This window comes from Lissotriton vulgaris, chromosome 9 (genome assembly GCF_964263255.1).
Source record: "Lissotriton vulgaris chromosome 9, aLisVul1.2, whole genome shotgun sequence".
In the NCBI taxonomy this organism is placed as follows: Eukaryota; Metazoa; Chordata; class Amphibia; order Caudata; family Salamandridae; genus Lissotriton; species Lissotriton vulgaris.
The window spans coordinates 603,490,025-603,506,305 of NC_141697.1; the positions used below are offsets into that span (position 1 = coordinate 603,490,025).

Here is a 16,281-nt window from a genome sequence, read left to right on the forward strand (position 1 = left end):
TGCTAACAGATGGTAATCTCTGCCAAATACTAATAAAGGCCTTTCTTCTCCAACAACTGCAAAACCTTCCCTAGGAAGGAGAAAGACTGCTGACAGAGAGTAAGAGCTCCATTTTAAGGATATTTGGAGTCTACTGTTAAATGTCTTCATTCTGCATCTAGAGTGGGTGCTTCATTTATGACACGCATTTGAAGATGATCTTGTTTCCATAGCTACTCATAGTCCTGTTATACGCTTGTTATTGCCTCACATATCCTACTTTCATTTGTCCTAGGGACTGGTGAAATGTTCCTTTATTTATTCCCTAGACTGCTCGCTGTAAAAACACCAAGCTAAAATAATCTCTCATGGTGACATGGGGGTAGCCTGAGGCCTGAAACTGTTTTTGATTAATAGAGGGTGTATAGAATATACATGTGAAGTAATTGCATTGGATGACTAGTATATGTCACTTAGCGGTGTCCTAGTTGTGGCCTGCGCTCTGATTGTCAGAGTTGCGAGTCATTCTAAAGCTTCTGTCTGCTACTGACAGCATGAAGGAATAAGAAATGATCACAGGGAGGACATTTTGCAGGAAAGCTCCTACATTGCTTTCTATGGGTTAAAGACAATCTGATGAGAACTGTCTGGTTGTGCAGATGCAAGGAGGTTGGGAGACGTGTGATTCAATTAGGAAGTTAATAAGTATGGCTCTAAAAACCTACCTGCACATTCCCCAGCAGGGGTCAATTGGTAACCAGGATCACAGTTGGTTACACACTTGTAAGATCCTATGGTGTTTTCACAAGCCCTCAGACCACAGAGGGAGACCCCGTACTCCTCACACTCATCAATATCTGCAGAAGAGACGGGAAAAAGGAAGACTATGAATGTCGAAAATCGTTTAATTTGTTTATTCAGCGTAGATCCTGAATGTCGATGGTGCATGATATTGAGGTCAAATATTGTAACTACAAAAATATAGAAGCAAGGAGTATTGAGGGAAAGCATTTTTAGCAATATCATCAGAGTTTAAAACACTGACTAATAAAATATTGCACATTTAACATACTTTTTTCGTATTGTATTTAGATTTTTTGTTAAAATTATTTTGTTATTGATTGTATAAAATATACTATAAAAATGATGCGTATATTTTTTTCTGGTTGTTGGATTTTATTGGGATTTTGCGCTGATAGTGGTTTATTAGAAAATTCCTATGTTGATTGTTTTTGGATGCTTTCATTAATTCTGTATTTTATTTATTAATATTGCATTCATATCCGTATTTATTGTATCATGTTTTAATTATTGTTCTATTTATGAGTTTGTGTGCTTCATTAGGGGATAAGGTGAGTAGTGTGTACCTAAAATATGAAGTAATAGTAAGCCGTTATTATAATAAAATATTTTAAAATATATTTTATAATAGGCTAACCTAAAATATTAAACATTTTATTTATATTTCTAAACATAAATAAATTAATAATGACAAATAATCATATATTAAATAAAGTTATTTTTTTTAAATAAGTGATTCTGTTTCAATTTTATTTTATTTCCAAATGTATATAAAACATTCTTATATAGTTAAATTATATATTATTACTTTTTTAGCTACATAAGTTATATTTTTAAATTATTGGGAAATTAACAAGGAGTATTGGATTGGGTTTAGATTTTGTAACATACATTTTTTTTAAATATGTCTTAATTAAGTGGTGTTTTTAGCAATTTGGAGCCTGATTTAGAGTAAGAACCCCATCGCTGCATGCCAAACCCCTGGTCTTCCTGCCTCAGTTGTGAATGGGTGGGCCTTAAGTAATCAGTTGATGTAACCCTAGTTGATGGAATACTTCCTTGGATCAATCAATCAATCAATCATTGCATTTCTAAAGTGCGCTACATACTCGTGAGGGTCTCAAGGCGCTGGGGGTGGAGGGGGGGGGTTGGAGGGGGGTCTGCTACTGATCGAAGAACCAGGTCTTGAGAAGTCTTCTGAGGGCCAGCAGGTCCTAGGTCTGTCGTAGGCTGGTAGGGAGAGCATTCCAGGTCTTGTCGGCGAGGTAGGAGAAGGATCTGCCGCCGCCGGTGGTTTTTCGGGTATGAGGAACTGTGGCGAGGGCGAGGTTGGCAGAGCGGAGGCTGCAGGTGGGGGTGTGGAAGCTGAGTCGGTCATTGATGTATGTTGGTCCGGTGTTGTGTAGTGCTTTGTGTGCGTGGATGAGGAGTTTGAAGGTGATCCTCTTGTTGACGGGGAGCCAGTGTAGGCCTCTGAGGTGGGGTGTGATGTGGCTGCATCGGGGGACGTCGAGGATCAGTCGTGCCGAGGCGTTCTGGATTTGTTGTAGTTGTCTCAGGAGCTTGGTTGTTGTTCCGAGTAGAGGGTGTTCCTGTAGTCGAGTCTGCTGGTGATGAGGGCCTGGGTGACGGTTTTTCTCGTGTTGGGAGGGATCCATTTGAAGATCCTGTGGAGCGTTCGGAGGGTGTTGAAGTAGGACGTGGAGACGGCGTTGACTTGCTTGGTCATGGAGAGGGCGGAGTAGAGGATGAACCCCAAGTTGCGTGCGTGGTCGGTGGGTTCCGGGGCTGTTCCTAGCGATGTGGGCCACCAGGAGTCGTCCCAGGCTGATGGGGTGGGTCCGAGGATGCGGACCTCCATCTTGTCTGAATTTAGCTTCAGTCTGCCGTCCTTCATCCAGTCGGCGACGGCCTTCATTCCCCTGTGGAGGTTGGCTTTGGTGGTGTGGGGGTCTTCGGTGAGGGATATGATCAGCTGGATGTCGTCAGTGTAAAAGATGATGTTGAGGTTATGTTGACGTGCGACGTGGGCGAGCGGTGCCATGTAGATGTTGAACAGCGTCGGGCTGAGGGAGGATCCCTATGGTACGCCGCAGATGATCTCGGTGGTTTTTGAGCGGAAGGGTGGGAGGCGGACGCTCTGGGTTCTGCCGGAGAGGAAGGATGTGGTGGTCCAAGCCAGGGCCTTCTCTTGGATTACGGCGTCATAGAGGCATGCTGATAGGGTGGCAGACCTCGTCCAAGGCTGCTGATAGGTCCAGGAGGATGAGGGCGGCTGTTTCTCTTTTGTCCATCAGGATCCTGATGTCGTCGGTGGCGGCGATGAAGGCGGTCTTGGTGCTGTGGTTGCTGTGGAAACCGGATTGGGAAGGGTCCAGGATGTTGTTGTCTTCGAGGTAGCGGGTTAGCTGTTTGTTGACAATCTTCTCTGCCACTTTTGCCATGAACGGTAGCACGGAGATCGGCCGGAAGTTCTTGAGGTCCTTGGGGTCCGCTTTGGCTTTCTTCAGTAGGGCGTTGATCTCGGCATGCTTCTAGCTTTCCGGGAAAGTTGCTGTCTTGAAGGAGATGTTGATTGTTTTCCGGAGGTGGGGCGCGATGGTTGTGCTGGCTTTGTTGAAGACGTGGTGAGGGCAGAGGCCGGATGGGGATCCAGAGTGGATGGAGTTAATAGTTTTGATGGTGTCTTCGTCGCTGACGTTGGACCAGGCGGTCAGGCGACTGGTGCGGGTGGAGGTCACAGGGGTGGTGGTCTCGGTGGTGGGTGCGGGAGTGTCGGAGTTGAAGCTGTTGTGGATGTCGGTGATCTTGCGGTGAAAGAAGGTGGCCAGGGAGTCGCACAGGTCTTGTGATGGTGGAATGTCGTTGGTGTTGGAACTGGGGTTGGACAGTTCTTTCACGATGCTGAAGAGCTCTTTGGTATTGTGTGCGTTGTTGTCCAGGCAGTCCTTGAAGGAGATCCTCTTGGCAGACCTGATGAGTTGGTGGTGTCTGCGGGTGGCGTTCTTGTGGGCTGTGTGGCTGTCAAGTGTTCAGTCTTGAAGCCATTTCTTCTCCAGCTTCCGACGGGTGCACTTGGATGTCCGGAGGTCTTCGGTGTACCAGGCGGCTTTCTTGTTGGTGTGGTTGGTTGTGGGGATCTTGAGAGGGGCGAGGGTGTTGGCCCAGTTGTTGATCCACTGTTTGAGGTTGGTGGCGGCGGTGTCGGGGTCGATGGGGTCGGTCGGTAATCTCAGGGCGAGGGTGGTAGTCAGTTGGTCCTTGGTGACCTTGCCCCAGCAGTGGCGTGGCAACTGCTGGGTGTGGTGGTGTGTGGTGGGTTGCCTGAAGGTGAAGTGGACGCATCTGTGGTCAGTCCAGTGGGGTTCGGTGGTGTGGTTGAAAGAGACGTGGGGGCTTGCGGAGAAGATGGGGTCCAGCGTGTGTCCAGCGGCATGGGTGGCTGTCGTCACAAGCTGTTTGAGTCCGAGGTTGGCGAGATTGTTGATCAGGGCGGTGGAGTTGGCGTTGTTGTTGTTCATGAGGTGGAAGTTCAGGTCCCCAAGGAGGATGTAGTCCGTGGAGGCGAGGTCGTGGATGCTGACGAGGTCGGCGATGGTGTCGCTGAACTGTTGTCGTGGTCCAGGTGGTGTGTAGACGAGTGCAACTCTGAGGGTCGTGTTGGGGTCAGTGTGGATCTGAAAGTGCATGTGCTCGGCAGTGGTGAGGGTGTCGTCGGTGTTGGTCGAGACTCTGAGGGTGTCCTTGTGGATGATGGCGATTCCCCCTACAACTCCATTGGTGCGGTCTCTGCGGGAGATCTTGTAGCCCTGTGGGATGGCTATGGCGATGTCTGGTGCTGAGGTGGCGTTCAACCAGGTCTCCGTCAGGAAGGCGACGTCGGGGTCAGTAGAGTCTAGGAGTTCCCAAAGTTCGATGGTGTGCTTGCGAGCGGGGCGGGTGTTGAGGAGGATGCAGCGGAGGTGCTTGGGTTCTCTGGTTGGGGGTTTGGCGGGCTGGATGCTGGTGAATCTGCAGTTCCGGCAGGTGAAAGGCCCTTGGGTGTGCTTCGGGTTGGCCTGGTGGCAGGGGTGGTGTCGTCCGGGGTTGAGTGCGAGGAGGGTGCTGGAGTCGTAGTGCAGTCTAGCATTGCGGGGAGCACGGGTTTCAGGGGTTCTGGTGCTGGGCGCGGTCCAGGCATGGATGGGCACAGAGGGGCTTGCCCCTTGGTACACCTTTGGCGCGCAGTCGTGCCTGCTGCACGCGCCCACTGCGCTTCCGCGCGGCGTCCTCCATAAGAGGCCAAGTGGGAGGGAGGAGCAGCTGGGAGGCGGGGGCGGGGTAGCCAATGGGCGAGGGGACGGGACCCAAAGGGCAAAAAGGGGGCAGGCCGCAGGGCAGCAGCGGCGAGAAGTGGGGAGTGGGGGGGCACAGAGGGCAAGGGGCACAAGGAAAGCGACTCAAAAATAAAAACAAAAAAACAAATGCCAAGACGAGAATACAATTAGCAGCACAGTAAGAAAATAACAGTCACCAGACTGCAGAAGCACACCAGCTGCGAACTGCCGGCAGAAGCAGTAGATGGGCAGAGTCACGGGTGCACAGGAGGAGCCGTGCGGTGTGGGGGGCGACCTGACCTGAGAGTAGGGGCCATCAGAGGAAGGCCATCACGGCATCCACCCTACTTAGGGTGGATGGGGTAATGCCTTTTTTTACCTGTCCATCACCACCAGTAAAAAACCTTACAGTGAGGGCCAGGGAAAGCCCAAAACTACCCTCACACCCTGGGAGCAAACTCACCGGGTGTTGTGCGTGCTCATTATTTTTTGTTTTTGAAAAACAGAATTTTGAAAAAAAAGTTTGAAGGCTTGCTGTCATGGCTGACAGTACTGTCTGTCATGTTTCCTCAAATTGACAAGAACAGCCATGGTGGCAGTTGCTGTAAATGTAATGAGATGTCTGTATGGCCAGTTGACATCTTTAAATTTGGCGGGTAGAGATCCCTTGGGATGGTGGTGATAGAATAGAAAATGTGCCACCACCCGAATTTTATGCATTTACTCCAATTTTTCTGGGACTCAAATTAGAATAGTACAAATGCCCCAAATAAATATGCAAATATGCACTTTTCCTAATGTTTGCTGACTTTGAGATAAAAAAGTAAATATGACCCCAATTACACCCACTTACTGCAATGTTGTACTGGAGTTAAAATAGTATTCTGACCCCCAACTATATGCACTTTCTCCAGTGTTAGTTGGACTGAAGTTAGATTAGTAAGTTTGACCCTCCTAAATATATGCACCTTCTCTAATTTTAGTTGTACTTGCATTATATAATAGCACATCTTAACCCTAAATAGATTTACTTTTCGTAGTTTTAGTTGAAATGGAGTTCGAATAGTAAATCTGATCCCTCCCTCTCAGATATATGTACTATCCAAAAGTTAATTGGCCCAGAGCTAGAATAGTAAATCTGAACCCTCTCCCACCAATTAGATGTATTTTCCCAGTTTAGTTGGACTGACATTAGAACAGTAAATCTGACCCCACAAATATATACACTTTCCCCAATGTCAGTTATACTAGAGTTAGAATAGTACGTCTGGTCCCCCTAAATATATGCACTTTCACCAACGTTCTTTGGAGTGGTGTTAGAAAAGTGTGTGTCCCCCAATATAGATTCAATTTCCCCAATTTTGGTTGGACTGAACTCAGAATAGTAAACCCAACCTCCACCCCACACTCCCCCAAATATATGCATGTTCCTCAATGCTAGTTGGACTGGAGTTACAATAGTAAAATTGATTCCATGAATATATATGCATTTTCTCCACTGTTAGTTGAATTAGAGTTAGAATAATACTACCTCTACCTCCCACACCACGAAATAGATGCACCTTTTCAATGTTAGTTGGCCGGCAGTTAGAATAATGAATCTGACCACCACCCTAATTAGATGCACTTTGCCCATTTTTAGTTGTACTGGAGAAACAGTAACTCTACCCACTAATTAAACGATCTTTCCCCATGGTTAGCTGTATTGGAGTTAAATAGCTGGGCCTCTAAATATACACATTTACTCCAATATTCGTTGGACTGCAGTTAGAATAGTACATGTAATTACCACAAGCAAGGTTTATTGTTTAATATACATTTTCATGATTTTAGTGAATAGCTATGTATTACATATAGTTGTATGTTTATATTGGATCTTTTCATTGTTCTTTGTCCTTTACTTTTAGATATTTTCCATATTTATAAATATGTATTTGCCTATTGTTACTTTAAGGTAAGTGTTTATGTATATAGTTTAATTTACTAAAAATTAACCTTTATTTAAAAAAAACTTTTTACATTTTCATTTATTTCTAAAAATCATGTAAAAAATCAAATATAAAAAAAATGTAACGATGAAGGTATTTCATTTTATTTTTAAAACTTCCTGCAAAATGTATTTTTAATTGATCCCTCCTTTTTAAATTAAATATTCTTTAATGTAGAAAGGTTAACCTTTAAAACTAATTTCAAGTACATAGATTTAAAATCCTTAAATTGCTTTATTGATATTTCTTACACTGTATCTTGATTTTCAATATTTTTGTTAAGTCTAATGTTAATCGTAATGTTCAACATTACTGATTTTTATATTTTTGTTATGGTAATTCTTTTACTTTAGACACTTTTGTATGTTAGAATCAATATTTTTAGTATTTTAATTATAAATATACTGTTCACACCATCTTTGTAGTTAACAATTTGACCTCGTTATTTTGTTAGTATGATCATTTTGTAGTCGACATGCAGGACTACAACTGTTCGCGTAGGGATTTTCTGTGAGGTGACCAATAAAGCCATAGCTTCTTTTTTGAAAAGACACCTATCCAGTTATGAATTGAGCAAAAAGGATTTTTATTGGCACAGCAGTACCCGAAGCTGGAGAGTATATTGGGGAAAGAGAAGAGGCTCACAAGGGAAGTACAAGAATTTGAGAATGACATCCGGGTAATTAACCTTACTAACAATCTCAAAAGAAGCTACCCCCATCCACAAACAAAATTCATTAAATCAAAGATGCTTCCTTCTTGTTTGTTTAACAACAAGGTGTGGTGATGGACAGAGTTTCTGAATTAAGCAGAATACTCTCACACAGTCAAGAGATCAGGGCTAGATCCAACACCGTTTTTTAGCTCACTGCACCATCCCAGTTCAGAACCTGGCTATATGCAAATTAGTCTGTTCCTGTCCCAGTGCATGATTAATTCAGACACTCTGTTCATCACCACCCCCTTTTCTGAATCGTTTTTGGCCACTATAGTTGTGGCAGGGTATACTCAGACATGAGTCCCTTTCTCACTGCACCATCAGGATTCAAGCAAGCCGGGCCGAAGACGGCTGAAATGCCAGAAACCGGTACCCGGTAGCTTGTCTCTTTTCTGGTGAAGAATTGGCTTGGTAGTTTAGTCTGCCCTGTTCCCATGATGCACTGGGCCAGGGACAGACTGATTTGCATATAGCCAGGTTCTGAGCTGGGATGGTGCAGTGAGATAAATAACGGTGATGGATCAAGCCCTGATCTTTGGACTGGGTAAGAGTGGTCTGCTTAATTCAGACACTCTGTTCATCACCACCCCCTTTTCTGAATCGTTTTTGTCCACTATAGGTGTGGCAGGGTATACTCAGACATGAGTCCCTTTCTCACTGCACCATCAGGATTCAAGCAAGCCAGGCCAAAGACGGCTGAAATGCCAGAAACCGGTCCCCGGTAGCTTGTCTCCTTTCTGGTGAACAATTGGCTTGGTAGTTTAGTCTGCCCTGTTCCCATGATGCACTGGGCCAGGGACAGACTGATTTGCATATAGCCAGGTTCTGAGCTGGGATGGTGCAGTGAGATAAATAACGGTGATGGATCAAGCCCTGATCTTTGGACTGGGTAAGAGTGGTCTGCTTAATTCAGACACTCTGTTCATCACCACCCCCCTTTTCTGAATCCTTCTTGTTTGTGGCTCGCCTCTGGCACAACTTGCATTTATAGGATTTGCATCCTTTCGGTATGTTTTGAAATAAACCTTTTTACAGACATTTACTTTTACCCAGGCCTTACTTCGTAATTGCTTTGTTCCCTCTCATCTCCCATCACAAGTGTGCCATTACAGTAGACCATGAGCCATTCTGTATTTCACTGCCTAAATTTGACTGGGATAATGAAAACCTGCTAGAACATGAACATCCCATGGGACAAAGGCCCAAATTACATAAGTGTGTCATAGGAAATGCACTCTGAAATATGTGAGACCAACTAGTGCAAAACTGGTTGGTCAGGGCACATATGGTTTTTGAGTTGGCCAACTGGTCGAAATGTTGTCCTGTACCAATGCAAGGGAGCGACGAGGAGTATAGGAAAATTATATTTCACATAGAAACAGTCATATAGTTGGAACTTTTTAAGTCCTGGGATTAGCAGGTCAATAATAGATCAACCAGATACTGGGGTTTATTGTATTAGATATTTTTTAATGGACCAACTGAAATCTAGTTGGTCACTGTTATAATTTAAGGACCATTGGATCTCCTGATATGATTTTAGAGAAGAGCATCTTTCCTAGTTGATCAGAGATGTAGGAAAATCCACAGGACACATTTTAAAGCCCTTGAAAATGGGACCATTTTTTAAAAAGAGATACATTTAATTGCTTGCTCATCATTATGACAATAGTCTCAACAATCTCAATAATAAAAGCAGAGGGTAGGAAGCGCTGAAAGCAACAAGAAATGCTAAAGCAGTCAGATTGAGACAATGAGATTCAGGAACTACAACTTTAGTAATTCCAAGTATGAAATGAGGAGGACCCCAGATGACAAAGGCACGTGCGAGGTCAGGAAAATAAAGGAGGAGGCAGCTGGACTGGACGTACCCACGCAGCGCTGTCCATCGCTGGCCATCTCATAGCCCCAGTTGCAGTAGCAGCGGTAGGAGCCAGCCAGGTTCTGACATACAGCATGCTCACCACACAGAGTGTGGTTTGTGCATTCATTGAGGTCTGCAAACAAGATGGGAGAGCTAAGCATGGTGACATGGTGAAAATAAAATGGAGGGGTGGGACTGAGAATATATTTTTGAAAAAAGTCTTTTGAACTTACTTATGAATGATATGTCTAGTGTCATTGTTTGATTGAGTGTGAGGTGTCTATTGTGCTCCGATGATAGAGATTGAGGGGACTCATGGCCCTGTGATAGAGGAAGTGGTGTAAGTTTTAATCCCGTGAGAAAGCGTGAGGTGTCTGCTGTGAATCTACAATCAAGTGTATGGTGAGTTACTGTGATAGAGCTGTGGAGCAAGGGTGTCTTCTGTAATTCTCTGATACAACATACAGTGTCTGATGTGCTTCTTTAATAAAATGCAACCCAAGTTCATGAGACATTGAGAGAGGAGTTTTGCGTGAAGGTGTGACCTTAAGAAGGGAGTTTTATTTGATCATATAACAGTGAATGAATGAATTAACGAACAAATGAATGAATGAATGAATTAACAAATGATAGAATGAGCGGATACACCAACATAATGCTGATTTGTGCATGAAATATCTCTGCAAACAAATCACCCACATCAACAACTATGTAAAATAAGAACTACATCACGTTGGATGTTAAAAATAAAGGGTTTTAAGTATGTCACTGAGAAAAATGGAGGTTGTCCCTTGGATAACAGGCTCAAACTCTGCTTGGGTTAAAAGAAACAGTTTAGTCAACTGCAATTGATGGGAATGGAAATAAGATGTTTTCTGCCTAATCATTCTGCCTTAGAACATTACTGGCCTTTCCAGAATGTTAGAGATCATTGTCCTGTGTTTTTACTGTTTTATTCCATTATTTTGTCAGGAAACCTGGGAGGTTCCAAATATACACTTAAAGGGTTTGACATTGTTGGTGCAATCGCGTGAGGAATCAGGTCTTGTGATGGGCGCAAAGGGGATGGAGGCACTAGAGAATGGGCATTTTGAAGCTCAGACAGTTGGTAATACTAGACTGTAAACTATTGGGGATGTCATTCACATCCTGGGTTAAGGCCCTTTCCAGGTCGGGTGGGTTAGTGCCCTATTTAGACTTCCTGAGACCTAAAGGGTTGTGCGGCTGCATTGACTTTTCCAACTCCTGCTATATTTTGCATCTGTTTTGGAGTCCCGCATTGTTTCTTGTTTTTCCCGATCCAGTTCCCTTAGTTCCTACATAGGACCCTCCTTAGTTTGTTATCCTGGTCATTGTCCTGTTAACCCCAGTTTCTTATGGAATCTTTACATGTGTGTGTCCAGCAGCACCATGGGGCCTTTTTTGGTTTCCCGGTCAGCTCCAGGCTCATCAAATTATGATTCGCCACTGGAACTGCTGGTTCGATCTACCCAAAATTCATCACTATCAAGCAGAGTAGTGCCATCCCTTGAAACAGATGAACTCATGAAGAGTGAGCTCCAGTCCCAGATTTCTTTCTTACCCCTTTTCCATGTTTCTACCCCGGTTATTCTGTTGGGTGATACATGCCTTTCTATTAACCAGTACAGCGGCGATGGGATGGCAGGGGCTTTCATCGGGTCTCGATACCAAACCCTGACAAGTTTGCCAGGCCCTATTCAAATGGTGGTGCATTAACATCTAGTTCTGGCTACATTACCACTTCACCAAGTGATGATAATCCTACAAACATGAAGGTGGTTAGCAATCCAGGAGTGGACCAAAGTGCGATTGTTACCCCAAATTTGGTTTTAACCCTGCCAGAGAAACTTAGAGCAGACTGTCAGAAATCCCAAAACATTACGACCCAATGTCAGGTGCACTTTTGTAGCAAAATATCATATTAATAAAAAAAAATGTGCTCTCGTACCTTCGTAAGACACATTGATGTGAGCTACACCATTTATCTTAAATCAAAGCCCCCTGTTGTTCAGCTGGACCCAATTCAAGGCTCAATTCACCACCATCTTCGATCAAAACACATTACCCAATCAACCCATTAAGGACTACAAACACTCGAACATGGAAATCAGAATTTGAGTGAATTATGTCAAACATTGTCAACACCTGGCATCTGAGGCAGCATGGATGGATGAATCCTCCACTGCAGCCTTTTATCAAGTTCCCTGTAACAATCTCAAAGATGCCTGGTAATTAGTGGTAAATCAACCAACCACTTTGGTGCATTTAATCAACCTTAAGCTGCAAACAGATGCCCAGTAACGACTGCAGAGATCCAAGCCTTGCACTTATCATCGGAGGCCCTATTTCAGAAAGTCCCAGACGCAGTAGTGATATGCCTCAGGCCAACAAACCAGTGCAACTTTGAGAATTACAAAAGACCTTATCAACTACAGAAAAAAACAATATAGCAAGACAGGATTGTGTTTCTACTGCAGAAAGACTGGACATTTGCTGAGAGCCTGCACTCAGCTACATGGAAATGACCTAGCTCATCCATGTACAACGGACGTGGGATGGGCTCATGAATTATGGAAGCGTCCTTTACTTATTGAGTGCATTATTTTCTGCAAGTAACCATTGCTACCTCTAAAGGACCCATGATGGTGCTTGCCTCAGTATTCCAAGCATCTGGTTAATTTATGGTGAAATCAGTTTAAGTGCCACACAAAGATGTTAAGAGAGCAGTACGTTTTGAGATGACTGCATAACTGATGGGTCGGTTGAAGGTACATGTGGACGAGATTCCTTTCAATGTACCATCCATTTACATCATCCTCTGCACTAAATGGTGCAGAAAACATAATCCTCAAATAGAAAAGAATACACAGGATCACTGAAATAATATCGACTACCAAAATATCGACTACCCAAAATATCGAGGAAAAAATATCTACAACCAAAATATCGAGTTTGTATGTACAAACAGGTAAGTACAAAAATATCGAGTACAAAATATCGTTTACAAAAATATCGTTGTAAAAAATATCGACTTTACTAAAAACAATGTTTAATTACATTAATATAAAAAATTAATTACTAAAATATAATTAACAATACTTAATATAACTTTTAATAATTAAATAATTAATGAAAGTAAAAAAATAATTTTTTTTAATCATATTTCTTAAAACATATATATATATAGTAACAAAATTTAATTAAATAATAGGCAATATTGTATATGTACCCCAAAAACCCCAAAATGACCCTGAACCCTAAAAATACCCCTTTACCCAAAAACTAAAAACTGACCCTGAACCCTAAAAATACCCCTTTACCCAAAAACTGAAAACTGACCCTAAACCCTAAAAATACCCCTTTACCCAAAAACTAAAAACTGACCCTGAACCCTAAAAATACCCCTTTACCCAAAAACTAAAAACTGACCCTGAACCCTAAAAATACCCCTTTACCCAAAAACTAAAAACTGACCCTGAACCCTAAAAATACCCCTTTACCCAAAAACTAAAAACTGACCCTGAACCCTAAAAATACCCCTTTACCCAAAAACTAAAAACTGACCCTGAACCCTAAAAATACCCCTTTACCCAAAAACTAAAAACTGACACTGAACCCTAAAAATACTCCTTTACCCAAAAACTGAAAACTGACCCTGAACCCTAAAAATACCCCTTTACCCAAAAACTAAAAACTGACCCTGAACCCTAAAAATACCCCTTTAATTTAACATAATTAGCAATTAATCAATTAAATTAAATTAATTACCAATTAAATTTTAAATAATTAACATATATTATTTAATTACCAATTAATTAATTATTACTACCAATTAATGAATTTACATATTTAATTAATTATAATTAAATTACTTCCCACCCTATTCCCCTATAAACCCACAACCCGCTACAGAATAAAATTACACAATAATTAAAAAAATCATTAATTAAAAATAATTATAAAATAAAATGACACTTTTCACACATATTATAGCATGAAAACACTATAAATAATTAAATATTATTTTAAAAACTATATTTTTTACTATCTAGATTATATACTTGGATATTTTCACTGTCTATATTATTTACAGTCGATATTACTTCACTTACCTTAAAAACGATATTTTGGCTGTCGATATTCTGTCTAGTCGATATTTTGTCCAAACGATATTTAAAACTTGATATTCTGTCCAAACGATATTTTGGAGTCGATATTATGTCTGTGCACCGAATACACAAGTGCTCACCTTTGATTCCACATACTGTGATACCCAAAATCCTTAGAAATCACCCCACAAGTACAGAAGAATGAGGAAGTTGTTCTCCCACAATATCATGATTTTATAGTTGTTTTTAGTGAGAAAGGAATTGACAGTCTTCCACCTAATTGAGAGCACGACTATCAAAGTACTTTATTATGTGTCAACCCCATTCCAGATGAGAAGATTTAGCCACTGTTGGTGGGCGAAGGTGAAATACTAACTCATTACATTCAGGAGAACCTAGATAAAGGTTTCATTTAATATGCCACATCTCCACCATGGAAGCCAAACCTCTCTGTGGCAAAGGCGAAAGGCGAAAAGTGAATATCAGCCATGTATAGGCTATCACAAATTGAATGGAGCTACTGTAAGAAATCAACATATGTTGCTTCTCAAATCTGTACTGCTGTATTTAGCTTTCAAAGTATTGTCTAAGTTGGAATTTAGAGGAGTACATGATACAGCGGAATAATGGAAAATCGGATTCAATATCACTTATGGACATTTTGAGAACCCGGTAATGCTTTTCAGCCTCCATAATACTCTTGCAACTTTTCAGCATTTTGATAAATTCATATTCTGAGACATTTTGGATGTGTACAGGGTGGTATATCTTGACATTTTGATATACTTATCTTCTTTAACAGAGCATCGATGTCAGGTTCAGTCAAAGTTAACAAGATTAAGAAAGCATTCCCTATATGCCAATGCTGAAAAATGTCTCTTCGAACTTTCTACCAACGCCTTCCTCAGCTTTGATCTCTGAATAGAGAAAGGGAATAGACTTTGCTAGGGCAAAAACAGTATTAGATTGGCCTCCTCTGAGAAACATCAAGGAAGTTCAGAGGTTTATTGGTTTTGCTACTTTTTATAGATAATTCATACAGAACTTTTTAACCATAATCCAGCCAATAGTTCAGTTAAACCAGAAGGGAGTGAAGACCAAGTATGGAGAGGAAAAGGAGCAAGGCTTTAACTTATTCAAGACAGTTGGATCAAATGTCTCCTCTTTTGTCATAAGAGCTGTACTATCACAAAGGGATCCTGAAACATATGAACCTCATCTAGTGGAAGTCTAACCCCAAACACTGATGAACTATGCAATCTGCTATTGAGATCTCCTAAAGATCAAATATGGTTTTTTTTCAATTGGAAACATTACTTGGAAAGAGCTTGGAATCTAATTACTGTCTGGATTAGTTATAAGAACTTGTTATATCTTAGCATCATGAAAGTGTGAATTATGTTCTTGCTTCGTTTCCATGATTGCATTTCAACCCAGCAGTTACCCTGTCTTGGCAAAAAGACTCAGAATCTGAGAAAAGAGAAAAAGTTCAATACATTTTGGTACTTTCTGCCTCGCATACAATCAACTTCCATAATTATTTCAGACAGGTGCACAGTGATATTCTTGCACCCCAATGAGATAAAAAAGAGCCATTATGACAATCGGCTCACAAAGGTTTGCTGTATCGCGATGAAGCCATATCCTTTCCCAGTAAGATTATGCAACTAAGGTGCCTGAAATGGTAGCATGACTCTTGAGCACCAGGACAGACTTTTGTTGGCCAGGAATCACGAAGACTATCTGGAACTATATGATGAACTGTGCTATATCTAAAGCTTATCACTGCTCCACTGCAGAATTGTTACAACCTCTGCCCACTCCACATATGCCCGGGGAAATGTTTTCCATGGACTTTAGTGTGGAACTACCTCCATCACAAAGGTGCAACAGTATTAGTGGTCAAAAACTATTTCACTAAGATGGGTTATTTTATTCCTCTGAAAACTCTATCGCCAACTCAAGAACTGGCAAGAATGTTTTCTCTACATTTCTTTTGTCTTTATGGTCTTGTAGAACTCATTGTTACAGACATAGGATCACAGTTCAAATCCCTCTTTCGGACAGAATTAATGAAAAGGGTTGGTACCAAGAAATTCAAGTCCACAAGTTACTATCTGCAGATTGATGGTCAAGCTGAACATTGAAAGCTATCCTTGGAACAATATCTGCGTTGCTTTTTGATGGATCATCCCAGTTCTTGGTACCAATGGATGGCAATAGCTGAATTCTCATATAACAGCTCCTTGCTCTCTTCCCTGTAAAGATCCTCTGTTTCTGTGGATTCCATCAACAGATCATTCCTCAGAAAGTGTCCTTTTCCACAGTCTCTTCCGTAACCTAACTGCTACGAAACCTCCATGTCGTAGAGTGAGTTGAGCATCAGCATTTACTGAAGGCCAAAGCTGATAACGCTTTTGCAGGTCTCCATAACAAAAAAACTCTTCAGTATGAGGTTGGAACCTAACCATCCTGGGTCTCACTC

At 41.9% G+C, this 16,281-nt stretch overlaps 1 protein-coding gene across 7 annotated transcripts in view; it reads right to left on the minus strand.

Moving 5' to 3' along the window:
- The window catches only part of LTBP4 (latent transforming growth factor beta binding protein 4), a 1,439,220-nt gene that overhangs the window by 66,530 nt on the left and 1,356,409 nt on the right, over positions 1 to 16,281 (minus strand). For 2 of the 7 annotated variants that reach the window (XM_086938228.1, XM_086938226.1), the window contains exons 24-25: positions 9,674 to 9,799; positions 705 to 836 (exon numbers count right to left, since the gene is read on the minus strand). The exons of 3 other annotated variants lie outside the window; for them this stretch is intronic. In XM_086938228.1, the coding sequence (XP_086794354.1) occupies positions 705 to 836; positions 9,674 to 9,799 (258 nt within the window). The remainder of the gene's footprint in view (positions 1 to 704; positions 837 to 9,673; positions 9,800 to 16,281) is intronic. 2 more of the 7 variants (XM_086938227.1, XM_086938231.1) reach the window with 1 other exon arrangement.